Source organism: Mercurialis annua, linkage group LG5 (assembly GCF_937616625.2).
Source record: "Mercurialis annua linkage group LG5, ddMerAnnu1.2, whole genome shotgun sequence".
NCBI lineage: Eukaryota > Viridiplantae > Streptophyta > Magnoliopsida > Malpighiales > Euphorbiaceae > Mercurialis > Mercurialis annua.
This window is the reverse complement of record NC_065574.1, coordinates 11,714,920-11,742,605: the sequence shown is the minus strand read 5'-3', so window position 1 is coordinate 11,742,605 and position 27,686 is coordinate 11,714,920. Positions and strand designations below refer to the sequence as shown.

Sequence of the window (27,686 nt, the reverse complement as noted above, 5' to 3'; positions counted from 1 at the left end):
AATAAAAAAAAGTCAGTTGACCAAAAAAAACGGTGTCAGGGATATTTTTATCCACAGGGGGTTTTATGAGCGTTGCCACAAAAATTAGAAGATTTTGTGCCCGTTTTTAAACATCAGGAGTTTTGTGCCAGTAATCAAAAATCAGAGGCCATGGATTATTAATAGCCACGAATATAGTATACGGTTCTCGATGATATTGTCCCATTCAGTTTTACCCACCTTAATTAGTCCTTTATACAAAATGTGATTATTTAGGATTGATAATTTATTTTTATTTTTATAAGTAGATTTATAAATCGGATTATATATAAATTATTGAGTTGAGTTTGATTTTTTTTTTATAAGTATAACTGTTTTAGATTTGATTTAATGAAATATGATAACATTAAAAAAACTTCCAATATTTTAAGGTAAAAGATGAATAATGAATATCCATTGTATGCAATAATTAATAATATTAATAATTTTAATTGAGATTATAATATAGTTACACCTAATTTCTGAATTATGTAATATTTATTCATATATTTTAAAACATTAAACTATACTTAATTGGCAGAAGGTACAACAAAACTCTCAAAAAAAATTTAAAAGTACAAACCATTTCTTTTTTCTGGTACAAAAAAGCCCTTGTGATTTTTAAATTGAACAATTATAACTTTTTTTGTTTAAAATCGAACAAATAAACCCTTCTATTAGATATGAAAGTTAACAGAGTTAGATCTATCAGGAAAAAAGTTTAAAAACACCCTTAATATTTTCAATAATTTCCAAACTAAATCTTTTAAAATTTTAAATTATGAACCTAAATGTACTTTTGTTTTTTTTCATAATTTCATTTTTTTTCTTCAAAAACTCGGCGACCAGCTCCAATACTGGCCGTCGGAGGAACATCAGACGAAGCCCTCTTCGTCTCCATCTGTTCTCTGAGAACAAATGTGTCTTTTTTTTTTTGACTATAAAATATTTGGATCACTTCGAGCTATGAGACAAAATCTTTAAAAGTTCCAAGTTCAGACTAATTCTCATAATTATTTGCTGCCAGCTTCATCATGTTGGGTACAAGTGTGCTGGTAAACGGGGCTTTGCGAGTGCAATCAATGGCCTAGCAAGTCCCAAGCCATCTTTCGACTCTATTAGATCAACCTTTGTTTGATTAGGCGGAGCGCTCCAGCTGAAACCTTGAAGAAGCCTAGCGAATAACATTACAGTCATCGATGTCCCCATTGTTATAGCAGGACATCCTCGTTTCCCTGCACTGAACGAAATGTAGCGGAAATCAGACTCCGTGAGCACCATTTGCGAGCCATCATCATTCTTGATGTGGCGCTCTGGTTTAAACAAATACGGTTCATCCCATATCTTATGATTACGACCGAGGCCCATGCGGCTCAGCAAAACATGGCTGCCTTTCGGAATAAAGTAGCCAGAGACCATTGTATCGGATAATGAGACACGAGGAAGATTGAAGGGCGCAATGGGATGGAGTCGAAAGGCTTCTCTAGCGCAGGCTTTGATGTAATTGAGGTTTATGAAATCTGATTCTTGAACTAGCCTTTCTTTTCCTACTACTCTGTCTAGTTCTTCTACTGCCTTGTCAAGTAATTTTGGTTGGGTTATCATTTCTGCAATTGCCCACTCCACTGCATTTGATGGATTATCTATTGCTGCCATAATTAATTCCTGCACAAATTTAACAGTTACATGATTAGCCCTACCATAAAAAGCAGCATTTTAAGGGACAAAATTTTTCTAATGAATTCAAAAGGAAATAAAATTCTTCCAATGCAAACATTCGAATCATCAACTATTTCATCATACACTGGTCCATTTTCTAAAAAATATTATAAAAATTACTAAATTAGTGTCATGTTGACTCTCTTCAGAGTTCTTAGAGCATGTCTCACAATTACACCTTGATTCGTCCAAGCCCATCCCACCTGAATCGAACTTCAACACTTATTTGTTGACATCAAGTATGACTTGAGCCAAGAATAAAGTCTGGTCTGGCCCAACCGAATCCGCTCATATCCGGTCCATGAATTGATATAGTCAATTTTTTATTTTTTTTTAAATGCAAGTCTAAATTTAGTTCCAATTCAGTTCAGTCCAAATACTTGTTACTCAAGGCCTACGCATCTGCAACATTTATGCAGGAATATTCGAGTTATTCCGATTGAGTTAAAGTTTTATGCTATTATTAAACCGTAAGCTTTTTTTATAGTGGTTAACTGGTTATTATAGTCTTTTAATTGTTAAATTTTAATAACTTCATTTTTTTTATAATGAAAGTTACTATAGCAAATTAGCAACGTAAGCACACAAACTTCTGCCGCAACATAAGCACACAAACTTCTGCCGACAACATAAATAATGTTTTCACCTGAATTAATAATATAGAAACGTCCATTGATATGAAAATTAGAGTTCATTTATCAAAATATAACAAATAAAATAATGATGTCCGTTCTATTAAAAATAATTGTAAAAACTTTTAATCATATTTCGAGTATGAATATCTTTAAAAATCCATTTTATATCTTATTTTTTGATCAGACTTTATAGCATTTCTTTCTAGTCGTAACTTTCAGTTTGCCGCTTAGTGTGTGCCACTTTTTATGCGAACGCTAGAAATTTAAAGATTTTTTACCCTTTTATGGCTTTAACATACATTTTATTCCTAAAAAATATATTTTGAGTATATATATATATATATATATATATATATATATATATATATATAAAATTTAAATAAAATCATGAATGTAAATCTAAATCTGCACATAAATTGCCGGATTAAATATTTTAACGTTTCCGAGCTATAGTCTTTTATAAAATGATTATTGAATTTTTTTTATAAAACGGTTACCAAAAATAAAAGTTACAAAACACTTATCGAACTATAGCTTTTTATGAAACTGCTATAGAATTATGATTTATTTATAAAATGATTACCGGCTTGTTGCAAGATTATACATATTTTTCTTACCATATCTATATTTCAGTAATCTTTTTATAAAAAATTATAGTCGTATAATTGTTATGTAAATATAATATAACAACCGTTATATTTTATACTCCCCCTGTCCCGTTTAAAAAGTCTCATATTCCTTTTTAGGATGTCCTATTTAAAAAGTCTCATTATTATTTTTTGGAATATTTTTCCATTGAATACTCTATTTTACTCTTATTTTAGTTATCTTAAAAGACCTCTATGGAAAATCCCACTATCATGAATAGGGGCAAAACATAAAAAAATATGAAAAAATAAGAATAATTAATATTTTCTTAATTTGTCTGTAAAGTCAAATGAGATTTTTAAAATGGGACGGAGTGAGTAATTTTTTACTATTTGGTAACCAATTTATAGAAAGGTTATATTTTGAACCGTAAAATATTTAACCCTAAAAAATCAAACTTAATTTGGTATTAAGGTCGGACCCAACCTGATTAAAAATAGTGAAAGTTTCCAAACTCAATAAATGCTGGCCGAGACTCAGCTTACTCTATCAATGCTGGCCGGGACTCAGCGGTCCTGGTGGGTAACCATCCACACAATCAACAGGTAGTAGAGGAGATAAAATTTATGTAAATGAATGGTGAGATAAGAGAGAGAACGTACAGTAATTTGAGCTTTAATTTCTTGTATTGACAACACGGAGTTGCCGGTGGCATCTTTTAATGTAATGAGAAGGTCCAACAAGTCATCTTCTTCCTTTTTAATGCCATCCCTCCACTGTCGAACCCTATCTTCAATCACTGGATCATGGTATTTGTTTATCATCCTTATAGCATTTCGCATTACTTTTTCATGGCCATCCAAATCAAGCCCTATTAAGCTTGGCAAGTAATCTGACAAACAAAATGCATAGATATGACTAAGAGCGGTGAATATTGCATTAACATGCTCTTCTTCCTCAACACCAGGGCCCCCATTTTTCGTTCCGTTTCCGAAGAATCTCGTATTAAACACTACCTTCCTCATCACGTTTCCGCAGTAGTGTTGTGCAGCGACTCTCACATTCACTAATCCGCCTAATTCGATCGTTTTCTTGCATTGGTTATGAATGTAGCGAACGAGATGATCGCCTTCTTCGAGCCTTTTCCCGTGAAACCACTTATGTTTCGCGGGCGAAAGCAGTTGTGTTTCGACTACTCTTTTCATCTTCTTCCATTGGTCGCCGAAGGGGACAAGAGCCGTAGTCAGGTAACCGCTTGTAATGAGACGGGTTGACATGGTTAAGGGCCTATCAGCAAATATAGCAGCTTGTGATTTCAAGAATTCGCAGCTAATCTCCGGAGAGGTGACAGGGATAACATGAATATCTCCGAGACGAATGCATAAGATTTCAGTGTTCATTTCATGCATGAGATTGTGTATCCATCGAAAGATTGGCTTGTTTGCTAGTATTGTCGGCAGGCATCCGAGGAGAGGCCATGGTTTTGGACCAGGAGGTAGTGAGAGTTGTTTGGAATATTTGTTTCTTAAACTGTTACTGTGAGATCTTATGATGATTGCCAAGACAAAAATCATGAAATGGGCGATGTCTAATTGTATACAACTGTTGTTCTGCATGGTTGTATGGTGCTGAAACTTACAAGCTGTAGAGATTGACATGGCTTCGAGAATTAGATAGAAAAAGAAAAAATAAAACAAATGGCCGTTGTTCCGACTCTAGAGAATCACTTTTTTTTATATATATAAAAAACGAGGGATTCTCTGAGATTAGTCACATGTTTTGAGTGTTTTTTTGGGATTTTTTCTCTGTTTTTATTTTGTACTTTGAAAATCTTCTAAATTTGTAACTTTAAACGGGTGTTATTTTACTTCTAAAACTTTATGTATCTATTCAATAGGGAATAAAGGATCACTTTCACCTCTAAACTTGTGTCAAAATATCAAAAAAGTCAAAAATTGGAAAATAGAATAACTTACACCACTTGCGTATTTCGGCTCAAAAACACCCCTCCCCACTCACAACTAGGAGAGTGAGGTACACTCTCCGTTTTTAGATAGTGGTTTTCTTTCAAAGTGGTTTTTAACAAAAAAAAAGGTTAAAATGGTGTTTAAAATAATCATTTTTTTTCAAATTAACATATAAAACTTTTAAATTAACATATAAATTTTGTAAATTAATGATTTATTTTAAAACTTTATTTATTTCATTAATAATATTTAAAAATATAGGAACCTTTTAGTATTTTTATAATTTTTTTAAAGAAAATCGTTTTCCGGCAAGGAGCAGAGTGATGTGAAGACGCTAGCCGAAGCGGCACTGAGACTTGATGAAGGGCGGCAATCATGAAAAAGAATGGAGAGTAGGGGATGGAAGAAGATGGAGTTCCATAAAATAAGAAATTTTATAGTTGAGGGACGAATAAAAGAGAAAATTAATTATAATTGTGATTATTTATTATTAGGGTTGTATATATATGAACAATATAAGGTAAAGAAACCTTCTGGGTACAATAGTTTTAGAATGTCAAACTTATAATTGTATAAAAGTAAATTGTTACCAAATTTTAGTTATTTGAGTAAAAAAACCCTATATTTATTGAGCCATCAAAATTTACACTTAATATTGTTCCATTCTTTTTAGGCCTAATGGTTTAAAAAAAAAAAAAAACTTTTACAACGTGTTGCAATTTAAACCAAATCTTTGAATTTTTACAATAATAACCAAATTGGTGGTCAAACTTGTTTTTTCAATTAAGATATTAGACTATTATTTTTTTTATGTATAATAATATATTAAAAGTCACAAGAAGTGGTAGAAAAAATCAAAAAAATTCATATAAAAAGTAAAATTTAGCTATTATAGCAACAAAATAATGCAATTTGGCTATTATTGCAAAAAATAAAATGTTTGGTTTATATTATAACAAGTCGTAATGATTGGATTTTTTTTACCATTAAACCTTCTTTTTATATAAATCAATTATTTTGTTCTGCTTTTATTTTAAATTTATATATTAGTTAATTTACGGTGGATTTTAATGTTTTTTTTAAGTCATATGAGGCTATCATTGTATGATACACAAAAACAGAAACGGAAACAAATTTTTTCAGAATATAGAAAACATAAAATTAGGGGAAACGTGCAAATAGTAAAAATATAGTTGTATATTTATAAATACTGAAAATTATAAAATTATATATATATATATATATATATATATATATATATACATACTAATATTAATAAATTATTATAGAAAATAATAAAATAAATTCTTTGAACACATAATAAATGTAATATATTAATAAATCCATAATAATTATGGATATTGATTAGATCCTTTTATCTCTAGGTAACTTTTTTAAAATTTATTAACTATTTAAGATTTTTTTTTGTATCGGAAACGGGTTTCCTTTTAAAAAACGAATTTCAAATTTTTAATATTTACAGAAATGACTTTGAAACGTTTTCGAAGAGTGTTTAAAAGTTTTCGAAACAGAAACGTTTTCGAAATAGAAAAACTTAGCTAAATAAAGTTTCCCTCGTGCATCATAGCTATCATCTAATAAGGCTATCTTCGCATTAAATTGGCACATCTCGAGTGGGGTATTTCGAAGTGATTGTAACCTCTTCTTGTGGATGCTCATCGGCCACAAAACAATCTCCTGTGTTTTTCGTTTACCAATTTGAGAGCGAGAGAAGAATGATAGAATGTTTACGTGGTATTATTTATTCCCACAGTGATTCCTGCCTTCTCTAACTAATGGGTCTATATTAGGTATACATTTACACTAATTTTAAATATTATAATTAAATACTTTCTATCTAACAACTAACTCTATTAAATACACGAAAAATAATATTTTTAGCATAAGTTTTTATTATAATAATAATAAAAAATTTAGCACTATTTTATTACTCTATCTGTACCATTTTAATTGAGAAATTTCTCATGCCATATTATTTAAGAAATTTTAGTAATTTTATTTTTATATCCTCATATTGTATTAAAGGGTTAATGTCATAAAAATTCACCAACTTTACATGTTTTCTCATTTTAATCACGTAGTTTAATTTTTTTTCATTTTCATGCACGAACTACAATTTTTTTCTCAAATTCATACACGTGCTGAGGTGTCAGGCTCCATTGGTGTAATTCGCTGAGGTGGAGGTCATTTTACACCAATGAATGAGTGCCACCTCAGCACCGTGTATAAATTTGAGAAAAAGTGGTAATTCGTGCATGAAAATGAGAAAATTTAAACTACGTGATTAAAATGAGAAAACGTGTAAAATTAGTGAATTTTTATGACATTAACACTATATTAAATGCATCACAATTTTTAAAAAAATATGCTTTCAAATACATTAATTCAAGAGGATAAAAAAAATTGTGTGACAAGTTTCTATAAATAAAAGTTGTCAAATAGATTCGGACATTTAAAATAGAAAATTTGTTCAATTAGAATGGAACAGAAAGTATTATACAAGTTATATCAAAGAAGAAAATTATTAAAAATAAAAGTTAATATTACTGGCAATAGACTATCGTATATCTCCTTAAGTTGTATAGACTCAAAACCCACAAAAATAAGCAAAATTTGATTTTCACAAAGATTAAAAAAAATAAAAGTTAATATTACTTATATTTTTTTAATAAGTTGTTTTTTGAGAATTTTTAAATAAGTTATAAATAAAAATATATTAGTCAAAAAATATAACTGGACTTAAATATAATACATGGCCTACCACACTTTTAGCTACTTAAATAATATTTTTTAATTTTAATAAAATATTAGATTTCAATTTGACCAAAACTTAGTTTTATTTAACAATAGATTATGATATTAAGAAATTAAGAAATTAAATCCGGAATACAACATAACCGTCAAAGTACATCGTAGATACAAATTAAAAAAAAATAAAAACACATTGAAATCCTATAATAGATCTAGGAAAAGAAACGAAATAACAACAGAAATTTAAAAATACAAATTTCAAAGGTGACAATAAATAAGAAGAATTCGATTATTGAAAATTCCCTGACACCAATTGAATCTCTGAACTTCTATTGATCTCTTGTTCCGTTATTAATATACTTCAGACGATAATATCAAAATCTTAAATCTTCAAGAACTTGAAACTAAAGTTTGAAAAAAACACTGAAAAGTCTTGAACGATCCAAATATACACACAAACAAACTACAAATTGGACAAAAACACGCATATCTTCACCAAAATAGAACAATTTATTCATAAAACAAGAAAAACAGTGAAAGAAACGAGCTAAGAGACGATGATTTCTGGCTAAAAGCCGTAAATCACCATCTCATGCACTTGAAAATGATAAAAAAAAATGGCTTTCTCTCTCTAAAAAGTGTTCTCTCTCTAGGCTTAGAGATAAGACTACCGCTATCAAAACTCAATAATACAGTTGACATATGCAATCAGAATTTATAGAATCCTACCTTATTGCCATGGCAAAATTTATTATTTTACTTAATCAGACTAACTGGCGATAGACTATCGTCTATTTGCTTAAATTGTATATTGGAAAATTTACACGGAATACCATAAAAAGATAAAATAATTATAAAAATACTACATATATTTAATCTTTACAACTTATCTTGTTACTTTTATAAAAATACAATAATTTTTTTATATTTCCACAAAAACTACTTTCTCTTTTTTCATTCATTTTCTTCCTCTTTTTATTCTTTGAAACCTTATTTTTTTTCCTTTTACTTCTTCCATTAATCGCCACCACCATCATTAAATTTCATCTTTCAAACCACACCACCCCCATTCTTCTACTACCGCCGCTCGTCCTCTTCATGCCGCTGCCGTTGTTCACATCTCAGTGCTCTCGCCGTCTCCGGTGCCACTGCTCACGCCGTCTCCGATGTCGCTGCTCACACTGCCACCATTGCTCGTCTCCCTCACGCTGTGTTCGATTTTAGTTTTTAATTTCGGATCTAAAATATTATGAAATCAGATTTGTATGTATTGATCTAGAATTTGTATGTATAAATCTATTACTTTTGTTGTTGTATATAAGTATAGATCTAGGAATTATTGTATATGATTTGTAATCTGAATTTTAAAAACCTAACACTTGATTATCAATTGTCTTTTATGTTTATTTTAAAATTTTCAGTTCGCATTTAGATTTTCAGTTTGTCTTTATCTTCATCTTCTCTGTTCTTTAGATCTTAAATTTTTGGCTAATAATCACCCATGGCCCCTGACTTTTGGGGGTTTGATCACAAAACCCCCTGATGTTTAAAAACGATCACAAAACCCCCTGATTTTTGTGGCGGCGCTTGCTAAACCCCCTGAGGACGAAAATACCCTTGACGCCATCTTTTTTGGTCAACTGACATTGTTAAAAAAAATGACGGCGCCATGTCAGCAAAATACCTTAAAATTTTCAAACACCTAAAATACCCCTAGTTTTAATTTAGAAAAAAAAAACCCAACCCAATTTAATATAAATTATTCGATTAACCCAACAACCGACCCAACCACCACCTCCACCCAACCACCGCGGCAACCCAACCACAGCCGGAAATTTTTTTCGATCATCTATGTATCTGTTCCTCAAGAACAGATCCACGTAGAAGATGACCGGAAAATTTGTTGGTCATCATAAAATCGGAGAAGATGACCCACTATTAGAAAACTGCATTTTAGCAACGGATTTTTCTGTCGTTAAAGGATGAAATCTGTCGGTAACTTAAATTTTCTGTTGGTAAAAGGCTAAAATTCGTCGTTAAATCAAAAAAATTCCGTCGTTAATTCTCTGTTTTCTAGTAGTGACCGAAAAATGTTCCGGTGATGGTCGGTGGCGGCGGTGGTTGGATCGGTGGTGGATTGGTTGACCGAATGGTTGGATTGGATTGAGTTGGATTGGATTATTTTTTTATTAAAATTAGGAGTATTTTAGGTGTTTGAAATTTTAAAGGTATTTTGCTGAAGTGGTGCTGCCAGATATTTGTTTTTTTAAAGAATATCAGTTGACCAAAAAAGACGACGTCAGGGGTATTTTCTTTCTCGGGGTTTAGCGAGCGCCGTCACAAAAATTAGGGGGTTTTGTGATCGTTTTTAAAAATCAAGGGTCTTGTGATCAAACCTTCAAAAATCAGGGGCCATGGGTGATTATTAGCTGAAATTTTTATTTTCAGATTTTGAATTTTTTTAATAAAAAATGTATATAATTCATATTATATACGAATTATACATAAAATTAATGAATTGTATACATATGTTATCTGATTTATATTATGAATTTTGTATTGAATGTATAAAAAAATAGTATTTTTGTAAATAACTTTAAAAAGATTGTATTTTATGTAAAGAAAATTATAGGCAGTATTTTTATAATATTTTCTGTTTTTCTGATATTTGTATAAAAAACTTTATATTAATTTATACTTTAATTGTTTATCAATTTTTATTTAATAATTTAGTTACCTTTTCAAAAACTGTTATTTTTTTTTTGCATGGGTCACGTGATTTGATAATCTATGCATCATTAAATTTTATTTTGACATGTCAATTTTATTTAATTGGCATATGTAACTCATTTAATTTTTTCAAAACAAACTCTAACAAAATAATTGGAGAAATCAATAGATACCTCTCTTTTTTAACAGCAAAAAATGATAAGGAATTGGAACGATCAATGGAAATTGTCAAAATAATTAGTTGACGTGACTAGCTATTTGGCCCGTTTTAAAAAATTGAAAGGATTAGATTGACATATAGCAGATTGTTTGAAGGATTGCATCATATTTATCTCAAATAACTCATAAAAATCTAAAGAAAATTGGTAAGCCTGAGAAATTTATGGGTTAATTTAAAAATTTACATGAGTTATATAAGATCATGCGCAAAGATTAAAATTTCATAGTCAAAAAAGCATTTTTTTAACACTTCTTTTACCACTTTTTCAAAACCATATACAGATAAAATCAAATTTCAAATAACAGTTCTAAATAATCATGGATGCCTAACTTTGGGGCAATCTTCGACACACCAAACCCCATACCTATATATCACTTTATTATCATAATTAAAACAGGAAGCATAATTATATTATGAAAATTTAAAAACACAATATTGACTTGAAAAACAAATCTCAATCAAAATTGATCAAAAACATTCAATCAATTAAAGATCTACCAGCTACATAGAGATCTAGCACAAGAATCTTCGTTTAGATCATAAAATAAGAGAGTCAAGAACTCATGACGGTACTTTTGAAAATCTATTCTGATAAAAATGCCATAAGTTGACGTGACTAGCTATTTGGCCCGTTTTAAAAAATTGAAATGATTAGATTGACATATAGCAGATTGTCTGATAAAAATGCCATAAGTCAAATTTTTTATTTATTTCATGAAATTTAAATTACATTTATACTTAAATTTATTATTTTTAAGTGTATTGATGTTCTTTGTTCATATGCCATAAAATTGAGTTTTTAATTAGTAAATATGTTTTTTCGATCTAAAAGTAACATTTTAATATTTATCATTTAAAAATGGTTCGGATCGTTATTTACTCATTTTTTGGTATTTTTGTTACCTGCAAATTGACCCAGAATGATGTTTTTCAAACCCGTCCCACTGCCAAGATGAGATGGCGCTACACTAGCCCAAGATGGTGAAAGCACCATCTCATCAACCGTTAGAAGACAGCGTCAAGTTAGGATGTGGTGCCTGTGAGCGGAGCGGGATTCGGGGCCACTTGCCTAGATTTATAGCTGACTTCTGGAAAAGAGTTTAAAAAATGGAGTCGTCATCTAGTCCAACTAGAAAATATATTCTTTACCGGCTAAATAACTTTACTTGCTTATGCGTAAAATTATTGTGCATCGGATCAAAAGACCGGATTCGTGGACCTCCGTGCTTGACTTATGTTACTGGTTTTATTTAGCGGACATATTCGTTTTATTCTCATCTCAATATACAATTAGCAGTCTACAAGATATAATACTGGAAATATAAACAAGTGTTCGCTCCATTTTATCCAGAAATTGCAGTCTTTCAATTTCCAGTCTGATTGGATTTGATTCGAATTCAAATATGTACCCTTATTCATAGAACGATCCATAACCATTTTTCAAAAGTTCTGGCAGCCATTTTATTTGTATTTTTAGACAACAGTTAAATCAACGAGCCAATCATTTTATTTATTTGAGCATGCTAAACATGTTTATTGCTTTGAACGTATGTTGAGGTCCTTTGTAAAATAGTAAATTACAAGATACATACATAATTCATTCTAATTTAATCAAACGCCTAGAGATCATAAGATTTTCAGTAAAAATATAATAATGGTTGTTGTAGACATTAAAGATGGTAAGATAATAAAGCTAATCTTACATACATATCCACAACTTAGACTTTCTGCATGTAAGTGAAATAAAATCAATCATTGTTGTGTTATTTGCTTGAAACCCAATATATAATTAGATGCTTGTTTAGGATTGCGTGTTTCCGGTTTGCATGATTAATGGAATAAGAGTTATATGCCGCTCATCGTATTGTAATGCGTGTTTATAGTATTTTTCAATAATTTTATTGTGCTTTTACTATTTTCTAGTTTTAGCCAATTATGTATGATTAGAGATTATATATGTTATTTCTTGTATAACCTGATATATTTTATTTGGAGTATACTGTTAAATCGATAAGTTAAATAAGATGGCAAATTTCGAGAGTTGGTTGTGTCCATAAACCTTGATCTTTTGGTTCAATGCATGATATTCATAAATGAGTGAGGTATCTTAGGTATCAAAGATATTTCTAGTACTACTAGGTGGCAACTCCCTTTCAGTGAAAAATCATCACGTCGCCGTAAACCTGAGCGAATTGGGCACTCCCACGAATTTAACGACGTACTTAGAGACGAATTATGAATATGTCGCTAAATTCGTCAAATAATTGGGAGGAGTTATTCTGTCAACTTTAGCGACCAAAATTCTATCGCTAAAGTTGGCAGGATAACTTCTGCCAATTATTTGATGAATTTAGCGACAGATACAAAATTGGTCGCTAAAAAACAATTAATTAAAAAAAATTATTATACAAAAAATTATTATTTATTTTTAAATAATTATTTAAAAATAATTATTTTTAAATAATTATTTTAAAAATAATTATTTTTTGAAATATTCTTTTAATAAAATGATTATTTTGAAAGAAAAAAAATGATTATTTTAGAATGTGGGAGTAAAGCGTGGGAGTAATAATTTATTCTTTTTGTTTTTATATATATATATATATATATATATATATATATATATATATATATATATATATATATATTTCAAGAATTTAAGTTGGTTAAGATGGAGTTAAGTGTTGAAGAACTTCATGATTAGAAAGGTTTGGGTGGGGGCAATGATAGGATGAGCGACCTACTAAGAAATTTGCAAAAATTACGGTTAAATAATAATTTTTACGACTTAATTAAAAAAAATTCTTTTTTAATAAATCCATCGCTAAATAGCAGAAAATTTATCGCTAATTTTTTTGTTCGTTAGTAAATGCTTTACCGATGAAGACTTTGCCGACAGATTGAATATGTCGTCTTAGCAACGGATTTTGGCCATTTATCGACGGAAAAGTTTGTCGCTAAATGGCATAAATTTAGTAGTGGTATGATATTTCATATTAGCACAATTCGACACAACTGTCGCATCAACGAGTTGTAACAAACGTAACCATTACACCTTTTAAAGCTAAATATATTGCAAATTGAAGGAGTAGTTTAATGTGGCTCTAGCTTGGATATGATAGTACAACAACTCGGCCTTCCTGTTGTGATTCCTCTCTTTGTTTTTTTGTTGGTTTCTTATTAAATGTGTTTTTGATTTATATATAATTAATAACGTGTTAGGTCGGATTGGCACATACGACATGACACAATGCAACACATTTTAAATTGTATCATAACAAGTTGAGTAGAATACCACACATTTCAAACGATATAAACAAAATGAACGAATTCACGAGTCAATTTATAACACAATCCATTTTAATTTGTGTGAGTAGAATACCACACATTTCAAACAATATAAACAAAATGAACGAGAGTCAATTTATAACACAATCCATTTTAAATTGTGAGATAAATCGATCGATTCATTTATAACACGAACACATCTAGTCTCCATCTTAATTTGTTATCTTTTAGTGGTAGCACATGAAGGTAGTACCAGTACCATGTGCATGCCAAACATTCTCTCTTGTTATTTTCTGCCTTCAATATCTAACCCACCCTGTCTTCAGATGTCACCTCATTGGCTGATGGATTTTTCTTATTTTTCGAAATAATGATTGATTGAATCCCAGGTACATGGAAAGCAATCTGCAGAATTCTCAAAACCTAGTAACTGAATCTCATTAAATCCTTCATCTGTTACAGATTAGTTACTTTCAAGGACCACCTACACTAGTGAACTGGTCCCCTATATTCCTAGAGAAGCAAAGTCACGGAAAACAAGTTTAACAATTTCTTGCTTCTCACATCACTCACCAAAATGTGAGACTTTTCCATCCACAAGTTTTAACATTTCTGGATTGCTTAGGCTGACCTGGATGCTATGTTGCATGGAAACAGAAAAACAATAAGGTTTCAGTGTTTCAAAAGCGTTTTCAGAAACGGAAATGAAACACCGAAACCTAAGACTCGACAAGTTTCCATGCAAATCTAGTACCTAATGGAACTAAAAAGAAGAGGACCAAAGCAGAGCATAATATTCATATTCATAAGTCTTCATCAGAAGCATAAATATCTAATTCAATCATCTTCCCCATTGACCACGGTTCGGTCTTCTCTGATGAAGCTTGCCCTTGATTTGTTTTAGGTCTTTTTGCCTCTGCTTTATTTCTCAAACCTATAGTTGGATCCAATTTCCTAGCAAATGGTGGACAAATGTTTAATGGCACATAAGGATATAACAGTAAACAAATACGTAGGAAGTGAAAAATAGGGAAGAATTTAATTATTGATTCACCTCTTGTCTAAGTTAGTTGTTCCTTGACTTGCTGTTGCTGACACTTTATTTCCATTCTTTTGTTTCATTTTCCCTGTCAATGCAAGTAATAAGAACTCAGGATTTCAGATAAGATGGTCAGGGTAAGCATTTGGTTCAAACCGAACTATAATTTTGATTCTTTTCAACACCAAACTGAACTGATTTTATAAATAAGAACTAAAATTCCAAACCAACCAGTCAGCTCGAGATTTCCTGCCTCGGTTTGGTTTTTATCAAGAAAAAACTGAATTTTTTTATCTTCAAAACCCAATCAAATTGAAAACAAATTTCTTTTATAATTTCATTCTATTATTCAGTTTAGTTCGGGTTTTGCACACTTAAAGGATGGTAATATAAATGTAATGTGAAGGTTAAAAGATCTTAGACCTGTTATTTCATTGAGAAATCTGATTCCCTGAGAGAAAGTGTTTGTTGTCACTTTGTCTGCGTTGCTGTTAATTCAGGGCAATTATCAAGAACATTTTAAATATAAAACATTCAGTTTTAGATGCTAATCAGAATGGTATGGTCTATGAGCAAACCTCAAGGCATCCTTAAGTGCTTGTACAGATAGTAATTTCACCGGCTGTTTACCCTTTTTAATGCTTGTTCTATCCGCAGGGTCGACTATGTGAATGCCTTGTGCCTTGAGAGGATCCCTAAACGATGACCTAAAGCTCCTGAAAAACAAAAATGACACATGAACCAGAAAGTTATTAACATTATGGAAAATACTAAGCAATAGAAAGAGACAAACAAGCAAAAACTTGGATCACCTACCCTCCCTTGAGCTCAGTTCGTGTTGTAGAAAATATCTCTGATGCTTTCTACAGAAATACAAATATGATGTAAGTATACTTTTGAAAATAGGTCCGAGATAGCAGCACCTGGTTGGAAGGCATACTTACTGATCTATGAAATTTGCAGTATATCCCTTGACGTCTAACAAAACACATTGATTGGTGTCAGAACATAGATGAAATGAATTTACAAATGTTGATATGAAGATATATAAAAGTTCTTATCAGAAATACAGAGCATAATGATTTCATTTATCCAAAAACAAGTCATCAAAAGTCAGTTGCAGATAGCAGATGATATTGGAGATAAATTCTTGATATAAAAGAACACCAGTCAATTACTTCATAATCAATCGGTCCACAGATTTGAAATTTGGATCATCTTCACTTTGAAGTTACAAAGATTTCATCTCTACTAATTTGTTTCTCTTGCTAATATATCACTTGATACTATATCACAAAAGGTTTGCATGTCATAATAAGATTCCGCTACAGTCAAATGTTGTTTTATATATTTGTAACAAACCGCATATCATTAGATAACTAAGCTCTGGAACTGGATAACTCTATCACATGTTTGGTGAGGCAATGACCTCTAGTGTATACAATGAGATGAGACTTCTCAAAAAAAGAAGAGATATTACACTCAAAAAGAAGAAATAAGAAAAAAAACAGCTTATTATTGAAGCTATTTTACAATCCATTCAGGCATATAACAATGTGCTGGAGGTTTGATACATAGTATCTAATGAATATCTGCAAAAAGGCAGTTTAATGCATCCATGATCGACAGCCTATTATTCACACAATTTCTTCAACATTTTTGTTCTATTCGCTTTAATTAACAAACTTGAACATGTTATAGGGCCAGAAAACAATTTGCCAAATTTCGACATTTTCTTATTAGTTTTCTCAGCAGTAGAGTTCCATGTGTATTACTTTCAAATATCAGATAAACCTGCATACTGACCTTTTGACTCAACTTTTTGACTTGATAATTAAAATATTCTTCTACTTGCCTATCTAGATTGAGTACTTTTTCGCAATAGCCATTGTCAAATGTCAAGAATAATAGAAGCATATTTGACAAAATTTGAAGAGAAAAACATCCTAGCTTAAATAAGTTAACTTGTTGATCTATGTTTTTGATTTTCTGATCTATTCTAAGTTTCTAACTTTAACTTCTCAATATATTTCTGCAATGAGAATCAAAATCAAAACTAAATTGCATGAAACATGTTGCTTTGATGCATCATAGTTCACATATAAACACAGGATAGCACAATCTTTAACATCTCCAACAGCTATAGCAAGCAAGTTCAATATAGAAATGGCGTAACATACTTATTTATGACTGCTGGACATGCCATTCCATCCTTCCTCTTTCCTTTGCAAACTCCATAGTCGATAGAAGTACCCATCTTTAAGATTTGATTTGAAGAATATACACTCAAAGAATAACCTCCCTGCAAAAGGGAAAAAAGAACAAAACTTTTACGGATAACAAAAGGGTCATATGGAGCAACAAGTATATGATAACTTCATACCGTATTGTCTTTGCGTACTGTACAATTAAATAGTGCAAAAACTGTTCCTGCCTGCTCGTCACAGTTTTTCTGAAAAGCATCACCAAACAAGAAAAGAGAGATTGTGTTTTCATCTAAACATCCAATTTTCCATATCGAGTAGCTTTTCCCAACAGAACTAGTCCTTGGATTTCCCTTCTCGGTTACTACTCCAACAGTTGCCCAGCATCCAGAAATACTGTCTCCAACCAATGCATTTCTGGGAAGACAGCAATAAATGAAATCTTATGAGGTTCATGAAGTCCTACTTAAATTATTAAAATAACCATATTAGAAGAACGTAATTAACTATTAAAACTATAAGCCTCTAACGATGACCATAAATATAATAAGAAAAGGCAAAAGAAGATTACTTAATAGCTTGTAAGCGGACAAAACGAATATCCGAGAAACGCTCACTGAGCTCTGTGGGACTAACCGACTGATTCCTGAAGAAGTAGTAGCAAAGTGCAATATAAATGTAAGAAGCCTAACATATCATTCTACTTACTACAAGTTCAAACATACTGATTTCTTTCGTAAATAAGACCATTGAGGTGCATAACATTACCACACGAATGCCAAAAAAATCAAACAGTTTGAGATAGATGGCAAACCTTATCCTTAAACCAGAATATTTCTCCACATTCACTTCATTCGAGCTCTTAGACTGTTTAAATTTCTCAGCTTTCACAACAGGTTTTGTGTCTTGAATAAGGCAATCCTTAACGGCATCTTTAAACACAGATAAATCTGCTTGCCCTCTTCTCCTAGTTAACTCCTCATCATCAGACAAAAGTCCTTCAACATTAAAAAAACAAAACAAGAGAACCCAAAATTAGTACTCAACTTCTCATCTACTCTATAATACCCAATAGAGAACTAGAGAACATAGCCATGGTCAGGAGCGGACCTGAGCTAATAGTGGACAGTTGCTCACCTTATTATTTTAAAATTTTAAAAAAACATAGAATTTAATAATATAATTTCTCCGTCTTAAAATTTATAGTATTGTCCACCCTAAAATTATATTTTATAAACAAATACGAAGATTGAACAAACTAAAAGCGAAAAAATTACCGGATGAAGTGGGATGGGGATTAGAAGGAGAACCGGGAGGGGTTTCCAAGACTCGATCTTGGAGAGAAAGAAGTAGGTCTAGGTCGTCTTGATCGCTAGACATTTGCTTGCTTGTTTTTTTTCAATGTGAAAATGGAGTGAGGCAAAAATTGAATCGAAGAATTTGTATTTTTTTTAGTTCTGTAAATTAAAGCTGCAAAAATGGAGTTGTGAATTTTTTGTGTGGAGGGAGAGGTCTGTGTTATGGAGGGAAAATGAAATGAAAGTTGAGAAACGTTGTCGTTTGAGTGTTCATGTCATTAGGGCTAATTTTAACTAAAGATTCTTCAACTTTCTAGTATCTCCTTTTATAGTCCTAATCTTTAATTAGTTAATATATTGATCATGGCCTTCTACTTTCAACTTGACACAAAGTATCAGAAATGTCCAACGCTGAAAAATAAAATTAAAAATACCCTGAACTTGGCCAAACGGGTAAAAAAAACCTATACTGACGTGGCACCTTAATTGATAAGTGAAATTTTAAATTTTAAATAATTAAGTCTAATTAACTTTAATTAACATAATATAACTAAATATTTAACTCTAATTAATCTAACGTAATTAAACATTTAATATAAATTTAAACCGATAAATTCATCGGATTTTTCTTTTACACCACCACTGTCCCAGCCTCTTCCTCCACCGCCCAAAACCCACCAACTACCGCCCAAAACCCATCACCGCCCAAAACCACCAACCACCGATGAGTTTCTGTTGAGAGACAAATCCATCTGAATTCGTCTCCAACGGAGCGAACAGATCGTCTCAGTTCAAGACGAAGCTCATCGTCTCTATAAGAGACGACGATGAGAGTTGTCGAATTCTTCAACGACAGCTACTCATCAGATTATAAAAAAAAAAATTAATTTTTTTATATAATATATATAAATTAATTTTTTTTATAAAATGTACAAATTTAGAGATTAAATTTTGAGTGTTGTCCAACACAATGGATATGTTCATTTTACAACAAGACAATAAACATTTGCAATAGAAATTTTTTATTTATTTTTTATTTTTTTATCATTAAATATTCACACATGACAAACCACTTATTGATTATTGTAAAATGGCGTGGCACATCCGTTATGTGGAATAATTATTCTTAAATCATACATTAAGCCAAATATTTTTTATCAAATCAATAAATTTTAATGATAATATGATAACCTTGGAGTGAACCATAATAGGAATTATAATTTTATGTTAGTACGTTATACAATACATAAGTAAACTACAAATTTTTTGATTCATAAAAACAAAAAACAGTTAAAAAAGAAACCAGTGGTGAAGCAAGTGTATGTAAACGCAGTGACCGGTGCAACAAAACCAAAAAAATCCGACGATAAACGACTCAATAACCAGGGAAAGTGTAGCCAACTTCTGTTGGCCCTAGTTAGAGTTGTATGGCACACAGGCACAGCTCATCCATTACTTGTCCCCAAGAATAGCAAAAATGTAATAATAAAAAGAATATGAATATGAATAGCTCAACAAACAATAATGTCCACAGCACATAATCTCCTATCTTTCCTCTTGCACCCTAAATTTACCGTTCTCTTCTCCTATATCATTCTTTACCCATCAAAACTTCCCTTTTCAGCTGCTGGGTAACTCCTCCTTCATTTTTCTTTTTTACCAACTCAGGAGAGAGAGCCCCTTTTTTTTTGGCTCCTTCTAAATTATTTTTTTTCTTTCTATGCTTTTTCTTGTACAAACATGATCTTGAAAACACATCACTGTTACTGCTACTTCTACCTTTTCGTCGCTTTTTCGTTGTTTGTTTCGTCCGCTGTAGCTGATGATCATAAGAATAAGGAGAAATCTCAAGGTGTAACGTACGATGGAAGGTCCTTGATTGTTAATGGGAAGCGAGAGCTTCTCTTCTCTGGTTCCATTCATTACCCTCGTAGTACTCCTGATGTACGTAATGTGCATGCATGCATGCACATCTAGATAGCACGGACACTTCATTCAATCAATGTGTCTGGTGTTCCATTTGGAACACGTCACTTCATTTATTAGATAGTTTCTGTGTCCGTGCTACCTAGATGCACATTAATTCCATATGTTTTCTAATTTTTTTTTTTGTCAAGTTTTAATTTATTGGTTGATTGCAGATGTGGCCGGAGCTGATTGCGAAGGCTAAGCATGGAGGTTTAAACGTTATTCAAACTTATGTTTTTTGGAATGTTCACGAGACTGAGAAGGGCAAGGTACGTACATAGTGTTTTATCGTCGTCGTCGTCGTCGTATGTGATTATATGATCATCAGCTTGGAAATTGAAAATTTGGACATTGTTTTGCAGTACAATTTTGAAGGAAGATTTGACTTGGTAAAATTCCTTAAGATGATCCAAGAGCAGGGTATGTATGCAACTCTCAGGCTCGGACCATTTATCCAAGCTGAATGGAACCACGGGTACAATTTTCTTCTACCTTAATACAATTTCAAATGTTACATTTTGTGTCAGTTTATACTGTTATTTGGTGTTTATAATCTCTTATGGTTTGAGCTTGCAGTGGACTTCCATACTGGTTAAGAGAGGTTCCGGACATCATATTCCGTTCTTACAATGAACAATTCATGGTAAAAACGAAACAAAATGTTTAATTTTCTGTATTTATGTAAGAGTTGCAGCAGATTATTAAGTGATAAAAACTTGTACAGGATCACATGGAGAAATTCATCAATATGATTATTGATAAGATGAAAGAAGAGAAACTATTTGCACCACAAGGAGGACCTATTATCTTGGCTCAGGTTAATTTGGTTCTACTATAATTATTATAAATTTAAACCAATTATAATGAATAAATGAAATTTAATAACTAAAATATGGATGCAGATTGAAAATGAGTACAACACAGTCCAACTTGCATACAGAGACTTGGGGCATAAATATGTACAGTGGGCAGGAAATATGGCAGTGGGTCTCAATATTGGTGTGCCATGGGTTATGTGCAAGCAGAAGGATGCTCCTGATCCAGTGGTAAGCAACTCTATAATGTACAATTATATTGTTTTATTGGTCTATGGCTATGATGCTCGAGGCGTAATCTATGCTACTTTCTGCAGATCAATACTTGCAACGGAAGGCACTGTGGAGACACATTCACTGGCCCCAATAAGCCTAACAAACCTTCTCTCTGGACTGAGAATTGGACTGCTCAATTTAGAGTATTTGGAGATCCACCATCTCAAAGAGCAGCAGAGGATACCGCGTTTTCAGTTGCGCGGTGGTTCTCTAAGAATGGATCTCTTGTCAATTACTATATGGTATGAAACAAACGCACAACCCTCTTCTTCTAATGTTTTTAGTGATATGATGTGCTAACCATATATATGTATACTGTAATTGCAGTATCATGGTGGAACCAACTTTGATAGAACTGCTGCCTCCTTTGTAACTACAAGATATTATGATGAAGCTCCTCTTGATGAATATGGTACCAACATTTATATCTTATTCTCCGTAACTATTACCGGCCCTTTTTAACGCTTGAATAAGCTTCGTTCCATTAAATTTCAGGTCTGCAGAGGCAGCCAAAGTATGGACATCTCAAGGACTTACACAGAGCACTAAGATTATCCAAGAAGGCTTTGCTTTGGGGAACTCCCGGTGTTCAAAGATTGGGTGAAGCTCAAGAGGTAATTATTACAACTTGAGAACTAATATCATTATTTTAGTTCAATTGAAATTGATCTTTGACTACTAGAAAAACAGTTCTACAAAAACTGTCTTTAAATGCTATTGCAACAGTTTTGAAACTGCTATTAAACGGACATTTGTTAAAGTGGGAAATCCCACATTGGTTGTGTGTGTGAGTGGATATGTGTTTAAATATTGGTTGGGCACCTCCACTTGATACCAATTTGTTTTAAGATGGAATCTAACAACATTGTCATTGCCACATTGTGTGAGATAAGTTACTTGAGTTCTCAAGCAGTTTCCAACCTTGCAGGCACGTTTCTTCGATCAAAACGGATCGAAAATCTGTGCTGCTTTCTTGACAAACAATGACACTAGAAGTGGACATACCGTTCAGTTCAGAGGTCGGGATTACTACTTGCCTCCACGTTCCATTAGTGTCCTCCCTGATTGCAAGACTGTAGTCTACAATACCATGACGGTAAATTCTAATCGATCACTCATTCTCATTATCCATGGATAACGTAGATTTGATTCCAGTCAAGACAGTAAAGGTTATCTGTATACAGATTGTGTCGCAACATAACGCAAGGAATTTCGTAAAATCAAAGAAAGCAAATAAGAAACTGAAATGGGAGATGGCATCAGAAGTCATTCCAAGCCAACTTAAAGTAACATCTAAGATTCCTAGCGAGCTATATGGCTTGACTAAAGACATTACCGACTACGCGTGGTACACCACAGTGTAAGTGCAGTATTTCGTTCATATGATTTGATTTCATATACTTTTATCATCATCTGCAGAAATCCCTTATGCTAGAGATGTGATTATTGCAGCATAGTATTGAATCCCCGAGACTTGCCTATGCGAAAAGACATTCTCCCTGTTTTACGAGTTGCTAGTCTTGGACATGCAATGCTTGCTTTTGTCAATGGCGAATTTGTAGGTAGGCATATCCATATACTTTTATATATATAACAGACTGCAATGTGTAGAACATACTATATACAGTTAGCTAATGATGGAAACTTTTATCAGGATCTAAACATGGCAGCCAAATTGAGAAGAGTTTTGTCCTCCAAAAAGCTATAACATTGAAGCCAGGGGTTAATACTATTACATTCCTGGGCTCTTTAGCTGGACTCCCTGTAAGATAGCTACCATAACAACTGTAACCTATGTTGCACGGAAACAGAAATGCTAAAAAATTGATTATGAACATAAAGTTTTGGACTTTCATAACTAGATTCCGTGCAGCACAGACAGTAACTCAATTTCAGGTTCTTGACTATGAATTTTACGGTGTACACTTGACATTGACATTGTATTTCGGTTTATGGATGAAGGATAGCGGAGCCTACATGGAGCATAGATATGCTGGGCCTAGAGGGGTAACCATCCTAGGTATGAACACTGGAACACTGGATTTGACATCAAATGGTTGGGGACATGAGGTATCAATGAACTTATACAATATATGTTATACATTATTGATCATTTTTCGTTGCATGAATTATCGTAAACAAGTTTCCGGTTTTCACTTTGTAGGTTGGTTTGTCTGGAGAGAAGGGTAAATGGTTTAGTGAGGAAGGAGCACAAAAGGTGACATGGCAAGATGTACCAAAAGGAGATGGCCCTCCTCTAACATGGTACAAGGTAAGTAATTTGTATGTGCTAATATTGTTATCTTACATCTATTGAAAGGGTTCTGAATCTGCTACATTTTACATTTTTCTGCTCTATATATTATCGCAACAGTTTTGAAACTGTTAAGAAACTTGCATAACTGAAACAGACCTTGTGATTCCTGATTTGCAGGCTTATTTCAACGAACCTGAAGGACACAAGCCGGTTGTAGTACGAATGAACGGTATGAAAAAGGGTATCATTTGGATCAATGGCCAAAGTATTGGTCGGTACTGGATGTCGTACATTTCTCCTCTAGGACAGCCTACTCAATCTGAGTAAGTAAAATCAAATACTTAATCAATTCATACATGTAAAGAATTAGTGCGTTCGTCCTGGTCGGAATTGACCAGATATGTAAATTTCTTTAAAACAAAGTTTTGATTCTGAGCTCCGCCCTGATTGATATGAAGACATTATCGATTAGGATCCTTTACAGTTCGTCCCCTGGTATCATTTCCTGGCTACGCCAAATATTAATACGAATGCTGCGAAAACACGCAGGTACCATATACCAAGATCATATCTGAAGCCAAAGGATAACTTGATAGTGGTGCTAGAGGAGGAACCAACAAACCCTGAACATATAGAGATTATGCTTGTGGATAGAGATACAATCTGCAGTTACATTACAGAGTATCATCCACCAAATGTAAAATCATGGGCAAGGAAGAATAACAATTTTAGACCTGTAGTGGATGATGTGCGCCCAGCAGCTCATCTCAAGTGTCCGAACCATGAGAAGATTATCGCAGTCGAATTCGCTAGCTGGGGTGATCCTTATGGTTCTTGTGGAGCTTTTGCCCTTGGAAGCTGCACTTCTCCTCTTTCCAAGAAGGTTGTTGAACAGGTAATATCCTTGTCGAATTTTACATTTCAACATTTCGTTTCCATTTACGAGAACTCTTTTAAAGATCCGAAAGCTGTCATTTCGTCGTTTTCTGTTCCAATGTTTATGTTTTCATGCAAACAGGAGTTTTCAAACTCGAAAACATACATATTAGAACACAATATCCATACCACCAGGCTAAACAAGCATGAACTGCAGATTTTCGGGTTAGAACCTGACACGGACAAGAGCCATAATAACTGACTATTGTTCTGTTTCTATGTGAAAATGTGGCAGTATTGCTTGGGAAAAGCTGCTTGTGACATTCCGATAGAGCGAGAGCTCTTCGACAAGGACAAAGATGGATGCGCAGACATAAAGAAGTCACTCGCCGTTCAGGTGAAGTGTGGCTAGAAGAATTCAGAGGGCCATCTGAAAGATTTGAAAAGGTGTTTGTGATGATCATGGGTTTGAAGAATCAAGCTAGCTAGCTAGTAGTATACTATATACAATTGCTTACATTTTTATCTCTTACAAAGATATTCAAACACATGATTTTGTATTCACCTTTTTTTTCCTTATGCTAAGAGTCTCTTATTAAAGTAAGATATTTCAGATTTTTTTTTCTCCCTTTTCTTCATCAGGTAGTTAGCTTATAATTCACATAGAACTGTTTTTATGTTTTGTTTTATGTTTATGGTTGTAATTCTAGTGACAGTTTCAGCTTTACATTCATCTCTCTATAGCATTTGTGGTGCTGCCTATGACCGGGGCTGTAAATGAATCTCACGACGAGCAGCTCAGCGTTCGGCTCGTAAGAGCTGGGTTTGTGTTTGTTCGTATTATAAATGAATTGAGCTCGACCTTGATTTTATACTCATTTATTTAAACGAGTTAAACTTAACATAGCGGTTTCGACTCGTTTACATTCACGAACAGCTCGTTTAATTGTTCGTGAACAAGCTCGTGTATGAACTTGATAAAGAGTCCATGAACCGACTCATATTAAACTTGATAAAAAGTTCACGATTTAGCTAATCATTTTAAAATCAAATATAAAATTTTATTTTAATATGTTAAAATTGTATTGTCTAAAACAAACTTATGTAATTTTGATAAAAGATATTACATAGTTTTGATTAATGTTCGTGTTCATTAATTTAGTTGCTAAACGAACAAGTTTCAACGAGCTTGTTTGCAAGTTCGATCCTTTACTAGCTAAACGAACGAACACGAAATGAACATATGAACCGAACATGAACATTAAATTTTAAATGACCGAACATGAACACCTCATTCATGTAACGAGCCGAACATAAACACATCAATCTTTATTTGAGAATATGGGAAAAGGTTTAGGGCCAAAATGACTTTTTTTAGAATTATTCTTTCTTTTTAATATTTTTTTATTGTGACATATGATGAGCTTTGATTGAATTTTTAAAATAAATTTAATGATACATCCTATTACTAATATAAAGCTGAAAATAATAATAAATTTTAGAGCAAATTACTCAGACGCTCCTCACATATAATATAATTAACAATTGAATAAATGATGCTATCTTTCATTTTTGTTTATGTTAATATTTTAGTTCTTCGATTCATTGTTGTTGTTTGCCAAAATTACTTATTAATATAATTGAATTTTAATTTAATCCTTATAGTTATTTTAGCATAATTATAATTAAAGATTATATTTTTATGAGATTTAAAAATTTAATGAATCTAACTTAAATATTTTTAATTTAATAATGTTAATTTTTAAAAAAAATTGACAAACATATTTTAATATTTTATATTTTTTTAGTTTTAAAAAGTAAGAGAAATGTGAAAATTAAAAAAATATAAATTTTAAAATTATTTAAAGTAAGAAAAAAATTAAATTACATTATTAAGTCATTAAATGTCATAAAAGTATAATGCAGTAGACCCTCTAATAACTAATACTCAATAAATTAATAATTCTAATAATTAATAAAATTTCAGGGAATCAATTTCAATATTACGTCTTATAAAGTATTCAATAAATTAATAATTGTAATAATAAATATATTTTAATCCACCATGTATATTAATTATTATAGGGTCAACTGTACTTATTTAGAATTAAGCAGCAATTTTCTGTTTCCGTGTTTTAGATGGAGATTCTTCAATAGAATTGTTTTGTTTATCACCTCTGGTTTTTTATGAAAAATAAGAAATAATCTTTAATTCAATCACCAGCCAGACGTCTACAGTCTCAGAGGTAATTTCTTTTACTATTGCAGCTTGTGCTGAATTTCAACTCTCACGGCATGTTCACTCGTCTACTTCGGGTCCTCCATCACCTCTGCCTAGCTCTTCTAATATGGATCAGAATCACTTTTGGCGGTTGACTGGAGATTTTTGTACGTTGCAATATGATGTTGCCTTAAATATTTCTAAAACATTTGGGGTCCTTGGAGTTATAAGGAAAAATGATCCACATGCGGAGCCCTCTAAGTTTTCAATTGTATTCCGGCATGTTTGGGATCCCGGAATATTAGAACTATTAGCTTTACGGGAAGCTATGAATTGGGCTCGATCCAATAGGTGGAAGAAAGTTTGTTTTAAAGGTGATGCTCTCCAAGTGTCTGCAACAATTAATTCACACAACTGTACTACTTCTTTGTGGCAGGATATTTATTACGATATTTGACATCTTCAACAATCCTTTGAAGCAGCGGAAGTCCAATATATTCCACGCAAATTCAACATGGAAGCACACAATTAGGCGCAACAAGTTAAATAATCTATGTCTAGTTTTCCATAATTGCTGCAGACTAATTTTATTAGTTCGTTGTTGTCGTTTTTTCTCTTTGTATATCTATGAATAAAAAAAACCTACAAACTTAATTTATATGCTAATGGTCTGTTATTTACAAATTGGAGGAAAAAATTGTTATTTTTGGCACTTGTAATTAAATATGAACCCACAATATCTTTTGATTTATGGAAGGAATTGATTTCACCATCTTTATTTAAGTTGTCACCACT

General features: G+C 32.1%; 3 protein-coding genes across 3 annotated transcripts; 1 reads left to right on the top strand and 2 right to left on the bottom strand.

The window, feature by feature from the left end:
• Positions 1–673: 673 nt before the first annotated feature.
• Positions 674–4,792, bottom strand: LOC126680281 (phenylalanine N-monooxygenase CYP79D16-like). Its single transcript, XM_050375380.2, has 2 exons — positions 3,623–4,792; positions 674–1,683 (listed from the first exon to the last, which is right to left on the bottom strand). Exons 1-2 carry the CDS (start codon positions 4,616–4,618, stop codon positions 1,051–1,053), a joined length of 1,629 nt encoding a protein of 542 aa, XP_050231337.1. The 5' UTR covers positions 4,619–4,792; the 3' UTR covers positions 674–1,050.
• Positions 4,793–14,350: 9,558 nt separating this feature from the next.
• Positions 14,351–18,713, bottom strand: LOC126683496 (uncharacterized). Its single transcript, XM_050379409.2, has 11 exons — positions 18,458–18,713; positions 17,995–18,178; positions 17,752–17,826; positions 17,360–17,597; positions 17,157–17,278; positions 15,921–15,954; positions 15,793–15,839; positions 15,555–15,692; positions 15,400–15,464; positions 14,992–15,064; positions 14,351–14,891 (listed from the first exon to the last, which is right to left on the bottom strand). The coding sequence occupies exons 1-11, from the start codon at positions 18,558–18,560 to the stop codon at positions 14,741–14,743; spliced, it is 1,230 nt and encodes a 409-aa protein (XP_050235366.1). The 5' UTR covers positions 18,561–18,713; the 3' UTR covers positions 14,351–14,740.
• A 1,379-nt stretch (positions 18,714–20,092) lies between these two features.
• Positions 20,093–25,294, top strand: LOC126683380 (beta-galactosidase 13-like). Its single transcript, XM_050379252.2, has 18 exons — positions 20,093–20,422; positions 20,620–20,715; positions 20,809–20,921; positions 21,023–21,089; positions 21,171–21,263; positions 21,349–21,492; positions 21,579–21,779; positions 21,865–21,949; positions 22,033–22,151; positions 22,466–22,633; positions 22,722–22,897; positions 22,990–23,099; positions 23,192–23,301; positions 23,500–23,607; positions 23,702–23,809; positions 23,972–24,117; positions 24,344–24,689; positions 24,966–25,294. The coding sequence occupies exons 1-18, from the start codon at positions 20,219–20,221 to the stop codon at positions 25,080–25,082; spliced, it is 2,511 nt and encodes an 836-aa protein (XP_050235209.1). The 5' UTR covers positions 20,093–20,218; the 3' UTR covers positions 25,083–25,294.
• Positions 25,295–27,686: the final 2,392 nt, after the last annotated feature.